This window comes from Pan paniscus, chromosome 15, assembly GCF_029289425.2.
Source record: "Pan paniscus chromosome 15, NHGRI_mPanPan1-v2.0_pri, whole genome shotgun sequence".
In the NCBI taxonomy this organism is placed as follows: Eukaryota; Metazoa; Chordata; class Mammalia; order Primates; family Hominidae; genus Pan; species Pan paniscus.
This window is the reverse complement of record NC_073264.2, coordinates 96864567-96881116: the sequence shown is the minus strand read 5'-3', so window position 1 is coordinate 96881116 and position 16550 is coordinate 96864567. Positions and strand designations below refer to the sequence as shown.

The window sequence follows — 16550 nt, the reverse complement described above, 5'->3', positions numbered from 1 at the left end:
CATTGAAACTAGCCCATAAAGTCTGGAAGGGATTGATCTTAACAAATGTGCAGAATTCAACATAAGGCAACAAGAAACATGAAAAGCCAAGAATACATATTGCCATGTATTAGTCCGTTTGCATTGCTATAAAGGAATACATGAGGCTGGGTAGCTTATATAACAAAAAGAGGCTTATTTTGGCTTATGGTTCTTCAGACTGTACAAGAAGCATGGCACCAGCACCTGTTTCTGGTGAGGCCTCAGGAAGCTATTACACATGGCAGAAAGCAAAGGGGGAGCAGATATATTACTTGGCAATAGGGGGAGTAAGAGAAAGAGGGAGGTCTCATACTCTTTTAAACAACCAGGTCTCATATTAACTAATAGAGCAAGAACCTGCTCATTACCATAGGGTGGGCACCAAGTCATTCATGAGGGACCTGCCCCCATGATCTAAAACCTCTCTTCAGGCCCCACCTCCAACATTGTGAATTACATTGCAAAATAAGATTTGGAGGGGACAAATATCCAAAATATATTATTCCTCATTGGTCCCCCAAATCTCATCATGTCTTTCTCATATCGCAGAATACAATGATCCGTTTCCAGTAGTCTCCCAAAGTCTTAACTTGTTCCAAACATCAACTCGAAAGTCTCATCTGAGATTCAAGGCAAATTCCTTAGAGTTATGAGGCTGTGTGATCAAAAATAAATTATTTACTTCCAAGATACAATGATAATACAAGCACTGGGTGAACAGTCCCTTTTCAAAAGGGAGAAATCTGCCAAAAGAAAGGAACAACAGGTACCATGCAAGTCCAAAACCCAACAGGGCAGACATTAAACCTTAAAGCTCCAAAATAATCTCCCTTGACTCCATGTTCCACATCCTGAGCACACTGGTGCAAGGGGTAGGCCCTCCAAGCCCCGGGCAGCTCCATCCCCATGGCTTTGTTGGGTGCATGCCATGTGGCTCTGCTTTCATGGGTTGGAGTAGAATGTCTGCAGCTTTTCCAGGCTGAGTGCATATTGCTGGTGGCTCTACCATTATGGGGTCTGGAGGGTGTTAGCCCAGTTTGCACAGTTCTACTAGGTAGTCCCCTAGTGGAGACTCTGTGTGGGGGCTCCAATCCCACATTTCTCCTCATCATTGCCTTAGCAGAGGCTCTCTGTAGGGGCTCTGCCCTTGTGACAGGTTTGTACCTGGGCACCCAGGATTCTCCATACATCTGAAATCTAGGTGGAAGCTGCCAAGTCTCCATAACTCTTGCATTATGCACACCTGCAGATCCAATACCATGTGGAAGCCCCAAGGCTTATGGCTTGCACTCTTTGAAGTGGTGACCCAAGCTGTACCTGGGGCTGTTTGAGCCAAGGCTGGAGCCTGTGCTGCAAGTATGTGGGGAGCAGCATTGCAAGGTAAGACAGCACAGGGCAATTGTGCCCTGGGCCTGACCCCTAAAACCCGTCTGTCCTTTTAGGCCTCTGGGCTTGTGATGGGAGGGGTGACCTGGAAGATTCCTGTAATGCCTTTTCCCCATTTTACTGAATATTAGCACTTGGCTCCCTTTTAGTCATGCTAATCTCTCTAGAAGAGTTTGCTCCCCAGCCTGCATGGATCCTTCTCCTTTGGATTCCTCTCCTGAAGATGCTCTTTCCTTCTCTACCACATGAACAGGCTGAGGATTTTTGCTCCCATATCTTACTGTAGGTTGTTAGAAGTAGCCATGCCACTTCTGGAATGCTTTGCTGCTTAGAAACTTTTTCTGCCAGATATCCTAGGTCATCACTCTTAAGTTTAGTTGTCCATAAAGTCCTAGGACATGGATAAAATGCAGTTAAGTTCTTTGCTAGGGAGTAACAAGGGTGAATTTTGCTCCATCCCCCAGTAAGTTTTTCATTTCCATCTGAGACCTTGTCAGCCTAGCCTTTACTGTCCATATTTCTATCTGCATTTTGGTCACAACCACTTAACCAGTCTCTAATAAGTTCCAAAGTTTCCCTTATTTTCCTGTCTTCTTCTGAGCCCTCCAAACTCCTTCAATCTCTGCCTGTTACCCAGTTCCAAAGCCACTTTCACATTTTCAGGTATCTTTATAGCAATACCTCACTACTCAGTACTAATTTTTCTGTATTAGTCCATTTTGCATTGTTATAAAGGAATGCCTGAGGCTAGGTAATTTATAAAGAAAAGAAGTTTATTTTGGTTTATGGTTCTGTAGACTGTACAAGAAGCATGACACCAGTATCTGCTTCTGGTGAGGCCTCAGGAAGCTATTACTCATGGTAGAAGGTAAAGGGGCATGTCACATGGTGAGAGGAAGCAAGAGATTGGGGGGAGGTCCCGGACTCTTTACCAACCAGATATCACATGAACTAATAGAGCAAGAACTTACTCATTACTGTGGGAAGGCTGCCAAGCCATTCATGAGTGATCTCTCCCTGTGATCCAAATACCTCCAGGTCCCACCTTGAATATTGGAGATTACATTTTAACATAAGATTTAGAGGAGACAAATATCCAAAGTATGCCACACCACAAAACAAACAAAAAACCAATAATCTCCCAGTAGCTGACCCAAAAGAAATGGAGATATATAAACTGCCTGACAAAGAATTCAAAATAATTGCTATAAGGAAGCTCAGAGAATTTCAATAAAAATACAAAAAAACAATTCAATTAAATCAGAGAAACATAAATGAACAAAATAGATCAAAATCATATACAAAAATAAACAGAGATTGAAATCATATGCAAAAATGAAAATTCTGGAGCTGAAGAATTTGGTGAATGTAATGTGAAGTGCAACAGAGAGCATCAACAGCAGAATTAATAAAGCAAAAGAAGAATCCGTGAATTCAAAGACAGGTTATATGAAAGTATACAGTCAGAGGAGAAAAAAGAAAAAACTTTAACAATGAAGAAAGCTTAAAGAATTTATGGGGCAGCATCAGGAGAACAAATATTTAAATTATGGATGACCAAGAAGCAGAAGAGAAGAACAAAAAAAAACCCAGAAAGCTTATCTAAAAAAATGAAAGCTTCCTGGTGCATAAGGGGCACCAAAGAAAATAAATAAACGAATAAATAAAAGTTAGAAACTTCCAAAATCTGGGGAAAGATATAAATATTGAGGTATAGGGAGGTCAAAAGTCTCCAATCAAATTCAATCCAAATAAGACTGCACCAAGCCATATTACAATCAAACTGTCAAAAATCAAAGACAAAGAGAGGATCCTGAAAGCAGCAAGAAAAAAGAAGCATATCACATAAAAAAGGGCTCTAACAAGGCTGGCAGTGGATTTCTCAGAAGAAACCTTACAGGCCAGGAGAGAGTGGGATGATATAGTCAACATGCTTCAGGGAAAAAAACCCCTGCAAACCAATAATGCTTTACCTGACAAAGCTGTCCTTTAGGAAATGATAAAGACTTCCCAGAAAAGAAAAGCTGAGGGAGTTTGTCACCACTGGACATACCTTACAAGAAATGCTAAAGGGAATTCTTTAACCTGAAAGAAAAGGATGCTAACAAGTAACAGGAAAACATATAAAAGTATAAAATTCACTGGTAAAAGTAAGTACAGAGTCAAATTCACAATACCCTAATACTGAAATGGTAGTGTGTAAATCACTTATATCTTTAGTATGAAGGTTAAGGCTAGGCATGGAGGCTCATGCCTGTAATCGGCACTTTGGGAGGCCAAGGTGGGCGGATCACCTAAGGTCAGGAGTTTGAGACCAGCCTGGCCAACCTGGTGAAACCCCATCTCTACTAAAAATACAAAAATTAGCCGCGTGTGGTGGCACATGCTTGTATTCCCAGCTACTCAGGAGGCTGAGGCAGGAATCGCTTGAACCCAGGAGGTGAAGGTTGCAGTGCGCCGAGATCATGCCATTGCACTCCAGCCTGGGTGACAAGAGTGAAACTCCATCTCAAAAAAAAGGGGGGGGGGTGGTTAAAAGACCAAACTATTAAAAAGAATAACAACTACAATGATTTGTTAAGGGATACACAATATAAAAATATGTAAATTATTACACAAACATATAAAATGTAGTTGGAGGGGCACTGGAGTAAAAGCGTAGAGGTTTTTGTGATCAAGGTTAAGTTGTTATCAGCTTAAAATAGCCCATTGTAACTATTTGATGTTTTATGTAAGCCTATGATAACCACTAAGCAAAAATCTATAGTAGATACACAAAAGATAAAAAGTAAAGAATCAAAGCATGCCACTAGAGAAAACCATCTAACCACAAAGGTAAACAGCAAGTGAGCAAGAAAGGAAGAAAGGATCTACAAAATAACCAGTAAACAACGAGCAAAATTACAGTAGTAAGTCCTTACCTATTAATAATTACCTTGAATATAAATGGATTAAATTCTCTAAGAAAAAGAGTGGCTGAATTGATTTAAAAAAAGAAAAAAAGCAGACTCAACTACATGCTACCTACAAGAGACTCACTTTGCCTTTAAGAACACACATAAATTGAAAGTGGAGGGATGGAAAAAGATATTTCATACAAATGGAAACCAAAAGAGAGCAGAGATAGCTATATTTACATCAGATAAAATAGACCTTAATTCAGGAGAACATTGACTACATAAAAAAAGAGACTAAGTTAAAAACTATAAAAAGAGACAAAGGTCATTATATAATGATAAATGAGTCGATTCATCAAGAAGATAAAATAATTACAAATGTATATACCCTCAACCTCAGAGCATCTAAATATATAATGCAAATATTAATAGACCTGAAGAGAGAGATAGACTGCAATACAATAATAGTAAGGGAACTTAATACCTCCACTTTCAACAATGGACAGATCATCCAGAGAGAAAATCAATACAGAAATATTGAACTTGAGCTACACTTTAGACAAAATGGACCTAACAGACATATACAGAACATTCTACACAACATAAGCAGAATATATTCTCAAAAGCACAGAGAACCTTCTATAAGATAGATTATATGTTAGGCCACAAAACAAGTGTTAACAAATTTTAAAAAATTGAAATCACATCAGGTATCTTTTCCAATCACAATGGCATGAAACTAGAAATCAATAGGAGGAATTTTGAAAATTCACAAGTATGTGGAAATTAAACAACGTGCTCCTAAACAACCAGTGGTTGAAGAAGAAATTACAAGGAAGATTTAAAAATATTTTGAAACAAATGAAAGTGGAAACACAACATACCAAAACATATGAGATGTAGCAAAAGCAGTTCTAAGATGGAAGTTTATAGCAATAAATGCCTACATCAAAAAAGAAGGATCTTAAATAAACAACCTAACATCATACCTCCACAAACTGGAAAAAGAAGAAGAAATTAAGGTTCAAATTAGCACAAGAATGGAAATAATAAAGATCAGAGCAGAGATAAATGAAATATACTAGAAAAACGGTAGAAAAGATCAAGGAAACTAGGAGTTGATGTCTTGAAAAGAGCAAAATCAATAGAGCTTTAGTTAGACTAACAAAAGAGAAGACCTAAACAAACAAAATCAGAAATGAAAGATGAAACTGATACCACAGAAATATAAAGGTTCATAAGAGCCTGCTATGAATAATGTTGTGCCAACAAATTGGATAAACTAGAAGAAATGGACGAACTCCTAGACATATATAACCTAGTAAGACTGAATCATGAAGAAACAGAGAATCTGAACAGAGCAATAACAAGTGAGAAGATTGAATCAGTAATAAAAAGTCTCCCATCAAAGAAAAGCCCCACAACCTGATGCTTCACTGCTGAATTCTACCAAACATTTAAAGAACTAATACCAACCCTTCCCAAGTGCTCCAAAAAATTGCAGAGGAAGGAATACTTCCAAATTTATTGTATAAGGCCAGCATTACCCTGATACTAAAGTCAGACAAGGACACTGCAAGAAAAAAATATATTACAGGCCAATATCCCTGATGAATATAGATGTAAAAATCCTCAACAAAATACTCGCAAACTGAATTCAACAGCACATCAAAAGGATCATTCATCATTATCAAATGATATTTATCCCAGGGATACAAGGATAGTTCAATGTACACAAACCAGTAAAAGTAACACATCACATTAACAGAATGAAGGACAAAAACCATATGATCATCTCAATAGATGCAGAAAAGGCATTTGACAAAACTGAATATCCTTTCAAGGTAAAAACTCTCGACAAATTAGGTCTAGAAGGAATGTACCTCAGTACAATGAAGCATATATGACAAGTCCACAGCTAATGTCATACTGAATAGTAAAAAGTTTAAGGCTTTTTCTCTAAGATCAGGAACAAGAGAAGGATGCTCACTCTCACTGCTTCTAATCAGCACAGAACTGGAAATCCTAATCAGAGCAACAGGTAGAAGAAAGAAAAGGCATCCAAATGAAAAGGAAGAAGTTAAATTGTCTCGGTTTGTAGAGGACATGATCTTATATGTATAGAAAACTCCTAAAGATTCCATCCAAAAGCTGTTAGAACTGATAAATGAATTCAGTAAAACTGCAGGATACAAAAACCAACATACAAAAATCAGTAACGTTTCTATACACTAATAATGAGCTATGTGAAAAAGAAATTTTAAAAATCCCATTCACAATAGCTACAAAAAATAAGAAAATACTTAGGAATAAATGTAAGCAATGAGGTGAAAGATCTGAACACACAAAACTACAAAATACCCATGACAGAAACTGAAGAAGACACAAACGAATGGAACAATATCTCATGTTCATAGATTGAAGGAATTAAAATTATTAAAATGTTCATCCCACTCAAAGCAACCTACATATTCAACGCAATCCCTACCAAAATTCCAACAACACTTTCACATTAACAGAAAAAATAATCCTAAAATTCATATGGAACCACAAAAGGTCTGAATAGCTAAAACATTTTTGAACAAAACAGAAAAACAAAAACAAAGCTGTAGGCATCATAGCATCAGTAGGACAGTAACACCCAAGGTGTGGAGTAATCCCAGGATTGAGAAATGTTTCCAATACAAATGTAGGTCAACTTTAACTTGCCTCTGGCAAATGGCAACCACAGTTGTAGCTCAAAGTGTCCAGTGCAATTCTATCACATCTTGGTCACTTGCTAGCTTGGCAGAATCAACTATTCGCTGCATTTTGAGTAGGGGTTGTGAGTTGTGTTTTTCATTTGTGTTTTGTGTGGGTATCAAGGGTAGCATGGGGGTTAGTATAGGTCCTTGCTACCCAGAGGTGATTTATAGACCATTAGTACCTGCCTCAACTCCGAGGATATGAATATGTTACAAATTCAGAATCTTGAGAATCGCCTCAACCCTACCATATTAGAATCTGTATTTAAATAAAATCTCCATATACACCTTAAAGTTGGAGAAGCTTTAAGTTCCTTAGAACTGTTAATTTTAAAGAGAGAGATGATAGCTATGTAGTGGGCAGAGTAGGATCAGTCCCTAATTTCTACTTGAAATATCCTTGTCTCAGATTCTCCATTAATTTAGAGATACCATTTCATCCCTTATGAGTAAAGGCTACAACATCTTTTGTACCCTGAACTCACTTGATCAGCAGCCTTAATTATTTCAACTATGGCCCAGACCTAGGAATTAAAAAAAAAAAAAAAAAAAAAAACGGGCTGGGCATGGTGGCTCATGCCTGTAATCCCAGCACTTTGGAAGGCCGAGGTGGGAGGATCACCTGAGGTCGGGAGTTCAAGACCAGCCTGACCAACATGAAGAAACCCCGTTTCTACTAAAAATACAAAATTAGACAGGCGTGGTGGCGCATACCTGTAATCCCAGCTACTCGGGAGGCAGAAGCAGGAGAATCGCTTGAACCCAGGAGGTGGAGGTCGCAGTGAGCCAAGATCACACCATTGCATTCCAGCCTGGGCAACAAGAGGGGAACTCTGTCTCAAAAAACAAACAAACAAACAAAACACTCCAGGCATGGATGCCTTAATAGCTACATATATATCACAGATTCTGTGTTTTACACATTAGCAAGATCTCAGACCCTTATGATTCCAATAAACTTAGGGCTATGGATCCCTGACCACAAAGGATTGGAAGCAGCAAAGTAGGGCAAAGGGAAAGAAGTAAAATATGGAGTTGGGGTGAAGTTTACAATGAGAATTGATGGTAGAAAGAATAGCTTTGACATTTTCATAGTTATTTAGATTTATAAATCTGTGCACACATCAAAAACAGTCACTCAGATCTTAGAGAAATTGTACTTAACCCTGCCTACATGTTAGCATCACCTACTTTTCTCAAGCCTCAATCTCGGAGATTCTGATGTAATTGGTTTGGAGTGGGATCCAGGCGCAGGTGTTTTATTAAAGCTTCCCAGGTGATTCTTAGTGGTTTAGGGTCAGTCATCATAGGGCCCAAAGGCCTAAACACCTAAGTAGCCTCTAGGCTCTTTCCAGCTTGCTATAATCATTGAAAATCAAGGACCCCAGGGTTGGTTAGGATGACCTTGGTTACTAGGATTTTCTTTTAAGAGGAAAACACTCTATATATTAGAGGTGATTTTGGCAGAAAATAAGATAGCCTGGAAGTAAATGATACATAAACACCGATATAAGTCCTGTGTCATAGTTGGAGAAATCTGGAGGGCACTGGTGTGTTGAATCAGACACCCCCTATCTCTCCCTCTTGACCCTCCCTCCATATAGCCCAACATTTACCATGCCCGTGAATCACCTGGGGGTCTTGTTCCAATACAGATTCTGACTCAGTAGTCTTGGGGGAGGCTCCAGATTCTGTCATTCTTACGAGCTCCAGGTGATGCTATTGTAGCTGGTCCAGGGACAACACTTTGAGTCAAGGTCATCCTGATGGCCTTGACTACTCCTCAACCCCTTCTTTGGAACCCAAACAAGAAGAATGGCTCCCATGAATTCCACTGGGGTCCTTGATCTACAGCCACTGTACCAAAAACTGTAGGCATTCCTGAACTAACATCATATATTTTGTCCATCTCTTTTCTTAACTATTCCCTCCTCCCGCTAGGCAATGTTATAGGAGGATTGGGGCCTACTGAGTTAGAAACAAGCTTAGAGAGCAGGTAGTTTGGCCCATTCATTACAAAACTATGGCACTGAGGCCAAGTTGCAAAGGATTTGTCAAGTTCACAGGTGATCGTGGTAAAGGCAAAACTAGATCTAAATCAGGACATGAACGCATCCATTAAGGATTCTGTCAAAATGATTGCTTCCTGTAGCTTTCTGTGTGAAACATCCATTTGCTTATCCTCAGGGAAATCAGACTAACAAAGACTTGGAAAGGAACATAAAATTCTAAAGCTAGGCTTATGGCCTTTATAACCCTTAGATGGGGCAGATAACATGCCACGGAGGCTCAGAGACAGCTCTGAGACTATGCAATAGCTACTGTTTCCCCTCTTGTGGAATGTTCACTTAAAAAAGCTCAAGGGCTCTATAAGTTGCCCAATGAACTCCACAGACATCCTTAATTCATTTTCATTTATTGGAACCCTCTCTCAAATAATTTTCTAAATCTCACGCAATAATGATGTATATTCTTGCTCAATATTAAGAAGCCCTCATGCAAAACTGAAGAAATAAACTGTTCTTACAAAAGAAGGAAAAAGGAATTATATTCCCAGAACATTCTGCTTACCCAGACACACAGATCTGATTCTTGCTCCATTGTTTGTGGCATTCTGGATCCTAGGGCCATTGATGAGGCTGGGTCAGTGGCCACACTGGCTCCTGGGTACCCCTTCCCTGGCCACAAAAGTCCATCCCAGCAGCACTATTTAAACTGGACTTGTTATTTCTCACTTCACAGCTCTGGCCTGGGCTGAGACCTCCCCAACAGAGCTTATTAGCGAGCTTGTCATCTTGCTCTGTGGCTATCTGGGTCTGGAGTCAAGAGCCATTCACAGGAAAATCAGCATGAAACCTTTAAGTTTGCATATTAAATATTAACACCACTAAGGGCTACAGTGGAAAAGAGGTTTGCTGAGCTCAGGGGCCCTCACTCCACCCCCAACTTCCCTTGGCTTTTCTCTTCTATGTTGTGTTCCTGGTAAATCCCATTATGTCTCGACTACCTTAGGCCCTCTCAGCCCCTTCTTGGGAATTAGGCTCTCTGGATAGGCAAAGAGACAGATACCCAGCTGCCAGGTGAATCAGATGTCCTCATCAGATCTCTTAATTTCCACTTTGGTGATATTTCAAAGGATCACAAATTATGTTCTTAGTGCCTGGTCAGAGAACTGGGAAACAGCTGGAAGATGAGACACCAAACTCCATCCCATGGTGATGTTTGAACCAGGCTGGAGCTGGTTTCACATGTTTTTCATTGTGCATGACTTTCTTAATTGCCTTAGTGGGAATGCGTTACTGCAAAATAAAGTGAAATTGTTTTCCTTATTGCTTGTAATTTACAGAGGGGTGGTTTTGATCATATAAACCAGGCACTTTTCAAATCCATTGATCTTAGGGTGGAAGGAGGGATTTCTTTTTAAGTATTCATTTCGAACTATGCTTTCACTAGTAAACTCAAAGCCCAAGGGGAAAAACCCATGATTCTCCATTTTGTAATAGCTATTAGATGTCCACAGCACATCAGACCTGTGGAAAACGCATGCTTTGTGTATGGAAGAGGGAGAGGGAGCGTCAGGAGTTGTCCTTTGCCAAAAAACGTACTCTGACACTCAAAGGCACAGGCTGGTGGAGATCCAGGGAACCCGGGAAAGCCCAGGCCTAACTCAGGCCCGCGCGGGTCTCTTCTGATCCCAGAAGATGAGGAGTGTGTCCTGGCTCTGGGCATCCTGGTGTCGACTGTGAGTTCCCAGCAGAGGCCCAGAGTCCCGGTCCGGCAGCCGAGGGAAGCGGCGGGGTCTTCCAGAAGAAGGGCCAAGGTCACCCCGGTGCCTCTCCAGCAGCAGCAGAGGGCGGCGGTCGGGGTCGCTGCTGGCCGGGGCCTCGAGGAAGGCGCGGGCCAGCTGGGGCCGGGTCTGCGTTCCCAGGCGCTGCCACCGTTCCAGGGAGCAAGTCAGGCCGGGACGTAGCGCCTGCGCGGGACCCTCACTTGCCACCAAGACCCCCACAAACCCCGCCCCATCCTGCCTTACGCCCCGCCCCAAGGTCGTTCTCCCGACCCGGGGTCCCGCCCCAAGGCCGTCCTCCCGCCCCGCCGCTTGGTGGCGGCCGCATGCTGCCCGGATATAAAGGGTCGGCCCCACATCCCAGGGACCAGCGAGCGGCCTTGAGAGGCTCTGGCTCTTGCTTCTTAGGCGGCCCGAGGACGCCATGGCCGAGTGCCCGACACTCGGGGAGGCAGTCACCGACCACCCGGACCGCCTGTGGGCCTGGGAGAAGTTCGTGTATTTGGACGAGAGGCAGCATGCCTGGCTGCCCTTAACCATCGAGGTACAGCCAGCTTTGGAGCGGATGGCGAGGCAGCAGGGGCAGCCCCTGGGAGCTTGGGATGCCCTAGGAAGGGCGAGGACTCAAGGAGCACTCACTATGGGGCAGGGAGGATCCCCACAGATGAAGCCACTTTGAGCCGGGCTCTGGAGGATGAATAGGAGTTCTCCAGGCAGGGAAGAAGGGTGGGAAAACCGCAAAGGAATGTCGGTCAAAGGGGGGGACCCAGTGCCTGTGGAGTGTGACTATAATGTTGACTACAGCAGGCATTTTCTGGGCTTCGGGGTCCTAATCCTTAAAAATGGGTATCTCTAAGTGACTCATCCATATGGCCGATTATCGGAATCATCTCAGGTGGGTCCCAGAAATCTGTATTTTTAAAAAGAACCCTCAACAGTTTAGGGTCAACCAGGCATAGCAAACACTGCCCTAGAGTGTGAAGTATTTTCCATTACCTCTGGGCTTTATTTAGAAAACAAATTTAACAAGTGATGTAGTAAAAGCGCCGGTATTGAATCAATATTGACTTTTATAATGTGTGATGCCTTAAGATGGGTCCTTAATCCATGTTAAGTTTTTGTTAAAGAAATAGATAAGTCTTTTACAAGTATTTGGATTTACTCAATGAAAAAGAGTCAAAAAATGTTCAAACTCTTTCCAAACATACACTGAAGAAAGCATAAAAATTAAAAAATACATTAGAACATGTATGTCCAGTAGCAAACAATCAAAAATTATTGAGTGTTGACTGTGTCTCTACAGATGGGAAACTGAGGCACAAAAATGTACATTTGTCCGAGGTAAGATTGCTAGTAGGTAATGGGGTTGGAATTCTAGGCTCTTAACCACCACAAAATCTGCATTTTTATTGGCATTTCAATTTTTTAAATATGTTTTTACTTTAAAAATCAAGTTAAATACTTACTTTTTTAAAATCAAAATTTGAAGAAATAATTTGAAGATTCAGTGGATTTCTTTTTTTAAATCTCTGAGAAATCTCTTCTTCAACGTGACACCAAAACCACGAACCAGACAGTTTTTCATAAAATCATGATACATGCTCCACAAAAAATAACCCACTAGCAAACTGTGGGACAGATTTTGCCTCACATCATTGAAAAGGCCAGTATTCTTTTTCTCTCTTTCTTTCTTTGTTGTTTTTTTTTTTTTTCCTGTAGATACAGGGTCTCGCTCTGTGACCCAGGCTGGTCTTAAACTCCTGGCCTCAAGCGATCCTCCTGCCTCTGCCTTCCAAAGCACTGGAATTACAAGTGTGAGCCACTGCAACCCGCCAGAAAAAAGTGTGCCTTTCATGGCCCTGTCTGGGTGGCTAGACACATGTGTGTGCTGGTGGTCCTGGCCCAGCCAGAGTCCCTGAGAGGAGCATGCATGGCCTAAGGAAGTGAGCTTCAGGGAACAGTGATGACCATCATTTCACACTCGGACCCCTGCCCAGATGGGTGGGTGGCTGGCAGGAGGGATTCCGGTTTTCTGCGCCTGGAAAAGCCCTGGCAAGCGGAACCTGAAAGTATGCCCTGTCCTTTTCTTCTCCTCAGATAAAGGATAGGTTACAGTTACGGGTGCTCTTGCGTCGGGAAGACGTCGTCCTGGGGAGGCCTATGACCCCCACCCAGATAGGCCCAAGCCTGCTGCCTATCATGTGGCAGCTCTACCCTGATGGACGATACCGATCCTCAGACTCCAGTTTCTGGCGCTTAGTGTACCACATCAAGGTGAGTGTCTTTCCCCCAGAGGTCCATCGGGTGATCTTGGGTTTGCCCTCCTCCATGTCTGGCCCTAGTGGTTTATCTTCCCTCCATCCCAGTCCCAAAAGCATTAAAAAATGGGGGAAATGTACAAGTGCGGATTTCTAAAGGACTTTACCAGAGAGAAGATAGATCCTCTGAGGTCTCTAACAGAACCCTACCTCCACTTCCTCCCAGCCACCAGCTAGCCGCAGGAAGACATCTGTGGTGGGCAGTCACAGGCTGAAGGCTGGTGGGAGGAGGGGCAGTCTCCAAGAGCCCCTGAAATCCTCACACCTGGGTTCCTACCTGCTGTTTCCAGCTAGGGGAAGGCGCAGGAGTGAGGAATGGAGGGAGTGGAGGGCTCTGGCCGATCAATGCCTTCTCTCTCTCTCTGCCTCTCAGATTGACGGCGTGGAGGACATGCTTCTTGAGCTGCTGCCAGATGACTGATGTATGGTGAGCTCCACTGGAGCCTGACCCCTCTTAGTCCACAGTGCCTGTATCAGAAAGAAAGACCACCCCTTCTCCATGAAGGCAGTGCTAACCCCTCCCCGACTGCTGCCATCTGAGGGTCCCTAGGGATGGGAGAGGCTTCCTGGAGGCACTCATGTCTCTCCCTTACCACTTCGGGAGCCAAGGGCTTTGTAGGCAGCCCCCTTTATCGCAGCTGCTCATATCTATAAGGTACTTCACAAGTTTCAGCTGGCACTTTCATTTACCATTGCTTTTTTTTTTTTTTTTTTTTTTTTTTTTTTGAGATGAGTCTGGCTCTGTGGCCCAGGCTAGAGTGTAGTGGTGCAATCTCAGCTCACTGCAAGCTCTGCCTCCCGGGTTCACACCATTCTCCTGCCTCAGCCCTCGGAGTAGCTGGGACTACAGGCGCCCGCCACCACACCTGGCTAACTTTTTGTATTTTTTTTTTTTTAGTAGAGACGGGGTTTCACCGTGTTAGCCAGGATGGTCTCTATCTCCTGACCTCATGATCTGCCCGCCTCGGCCTCCCAAAGTGCTGGGATTACAGGCATGAGCCACCACACCCGGCCTTACCATTGCTTTATTAAATAAGCACTGGTGCTTGATTACATCAGCTGAGCCAGATATTAGATATGCTATTGAGTTTTGAGGAAATAAGAGTACAAAACTCAGAAATGAGTTGAAGTATAGTGACATCTTCAGATCACAGAGCCAGGTGTCAGAATTTGCCTTGGCTCAGAAGGCCTCTGGGGGTCATCCCTGACCACTAGGCTTCCCACTTAGACCTGCTCCAGCAGCACCACCCCTCGCCACTGCCTGGTCCTTTCCTTCACCCTTGGTTCTGTCTTCTCTTGTCCTTCTCCAGGTCTTGCAGCACCTGTCTCCTTTCACCCCAGGGCCTGAGCCTGGCCAGCCTACAATGGGGATGTTGTGTTTCTGTTCACCTTCGTTTACTACGTCTGTGTCTTCTCCTCCATCACGCTGGGGTCTTGGAGGAATGGACAGACAGAGGATGAGCTCTACCCAGGGCCTGCAGGACCTGCCTGTAGCCCACTCTGCTCGCCTTAGCACTACCACTCCTGCCAAGGAGGACTCCATTTGGCAGAGCTTCTTCCAGGTGCCCAGCTATACCTGTGCCTCGGCTTTTCTCAGCTGGCTGATGGTCTTCGGCCTCTTTCTGTCCCTTCTGTCCCTCACAGCACTAGTGTTTCATGTTGCACACCCACTCAGCTCCGTGAACTTGTGAGAACACAGCCGATTCACATTAGCAGGACCTCTGAAACCCCGGACCAGTGGTCTCACATGGTGCTACGCCTGCACGTAAACACGCCTGCAAACACTGCCTGCCCGTAAACACGCCTGCAAACACTGCCTGCCCGTAAACACGCCTGCAAACACTGCCTGCCCGTAAACACGCCTGCAAACGCTGCCTGCCCGTAAACACGCCTGCAAACGCTGCCTGCCCGTAAACACGCCTGCAAATGCTGCCTGCCCGTAAACACGCCTGCAAACGCTGCCTGCCCGTAAACACGCCTGCAAACGCTGCCTGCCCACACAGGTTCAGGTGCAGCTCAAGGAAAGGCCTGAAAGGAGCCCTTATCTGTGCTCAGGACTCAGAAGCCTCTGGATCAGTGGTCCACAGCCCAGGACGCAGCAGGAGGCCAGGCCGGCGAGCCCTGTGGATGAGCCCTCAGAACCCTTGGCTTGCCCACGTGGAAAAGGGATAGAGGTTGGGTTTCCCCCCTTTTATAGATGGTCACGCACCTGGGTGTTACAAAGTTGTATGTGGCATGAATACTTTTTGTAATGATTGATTAAATGCAAGATAGTTTATCTAACTTCGTGCGGAATCAGCTTCTATCCTTGACTTAGATTCTGGTGGAGAGAAGTGAGAATAGGCAGCCCCCAAATAAAAAATATTCATGGATTGATTTATTCCAGAGCCCCCCCTGCCTCCATCTGGTCCTGCTCTCCTCACCCTCCTCATTCCCATGTGCCCTCGGCCCCAGCCAGCTCTGCCTCCTCCTTACCTGGGCATTCACCAGGCTCTGTCCTTGCACAGATAACTTCTATCCTCTCTGCTCACAATCCCAGCAGAAGCCCCTCCTGCCTGAAGCTGTCCCTGACCACTCAGGCCCCAAGCAGACTCCCTTCCCCACCTCCCATGACCTGCAGTCACAGCAGATCCCACCCTGTGCCCTGTCCTCTTGCTCCCTTCTCAAGACCCTGCTGCCCCTCCTGTACCTCTATAGACAGTAGCTGGACCTCAGATATTACCAGGGGATGCCTTCCAGAGAAGGGAATCAGTCCTGTGTCGAATCCTGGCCTTCCCACTTCCCTGTGTCTCTAGTCCACAGCTTTCTTGTCACAGAGATGAACTCAGAGGGTTGTTCTGAGGATTCAGCGGGATATATAACTGAAGTGCTTTAAGAGAATTGTATAAGAAAAACACTACTTCTCCCGCTTTACAGTCTCTGAACCCAGGTTTCTTAACCAGCACTAGACAGAGAAGAAGCACTGACGTCCAACGTGCCAGGGTTTGTGTCTTCTGTTGTAACCCGGTCACCCTGCACAGACCATGGCAGCAGGGGAGTTTGGTCTGTGGGAGCAATTACTGTACAGGTGCCTCTCAGCAGGGCTGGAACGTGGAAAGTCAGAGCAGGGGGACCATGGGAGATCAGGCAGCTGCCTCATTTTAGGAATAGGAACGCGGGGACCCAGAAAGAGGGAAGCTTTGTGCGAGATTCTTTTGTTGACCAAATATTTGACCATCACCATGAACGGTGCCAGGAACTGGGACTCAGCAGGGACAAGGTGAAGGCCCCACTCTCATGCAGCCTTAGTTCTGGAAAAAGATAAAAAGAAGGTGCAAAATCCCAGAAGAAAATAGAACAGGGTAATGGTAGGGAGTTCGATTGGCTGGTAAGGAAATTCCTGTCTGTGGATATGGCA

At 44.0% G+C, this 16550-nt stretch overlaps 1 protein-coding gene and 1 long non-coding RNA gene across 2 annotated transcripts in view; one reads left to right on the top strand and one right to left on the bottom strand.

The window, feature by feature from the left end:
- Positions 1–9847, bottom strand: part of LOC130540802 (uncharacterized) — a 41379-nt gene extending 31532 nt beyond the window's left edge. The window contains exons 1-2 of the long non-coding RNA XR_008954805.1: positions 9620–9847; positions 7763–7860 (exon numbers count right to left, since the gene is read on the bottom strand). This is a non-coding gene — a long non-coding RNA (uncharacterized LOC130540802). The remainder of the gene's footprint in view (positions 1–7762; positions 7861–9619) is intronic.
- Positions 9848–11205: 1358 nt separating this feature from the next.
- Positions 11206–15916, top strand: TCL1A (TCL1 family AKT coactivator A). The gene is made up of 3 exons (XM_055097542.1): positions 11206–11379; positions 12933–13109; positions 13527–15916. The coding sequence occupies exons 1-3, from the start codon at positions 11260–11262 to the stop codon at positions 13572–13574; spliced, it is 345 nt and encodes a 114-aa protein (XP_054953517.1). The 5' UTR covers positions 11206–11259; the 3' UTR covers positions 13575–15916.
- Positions 15917–16550: the final 634 nt, after the last annotated feature.

Excerpts from the sequence above, each read along its gene's own strand:
- TCL1A (XM_055097542.1), top strand. The coding sequence starts at position 11,260 with ATGGCCGAGTGCCCGACACTCGGGGAGGCAGTCACCGACCACCCGGAC. Across the intron at positions 11,380-12,932 it reads GGCTGCCCTTAACCATCGAG|ATAAAGGATAGGTTACAGTT; the intron begins GTACAGCCAGCT and ends TCTTCTCCTCAG. Across the intron at positions 13,110-13,526 it reads GCTTAGTGTACCACATCAAG|ATTGACGGCGTGGAGGACAT; the intron begins GTGAGTGTCTTT and ends TCTGCCTCTCAG.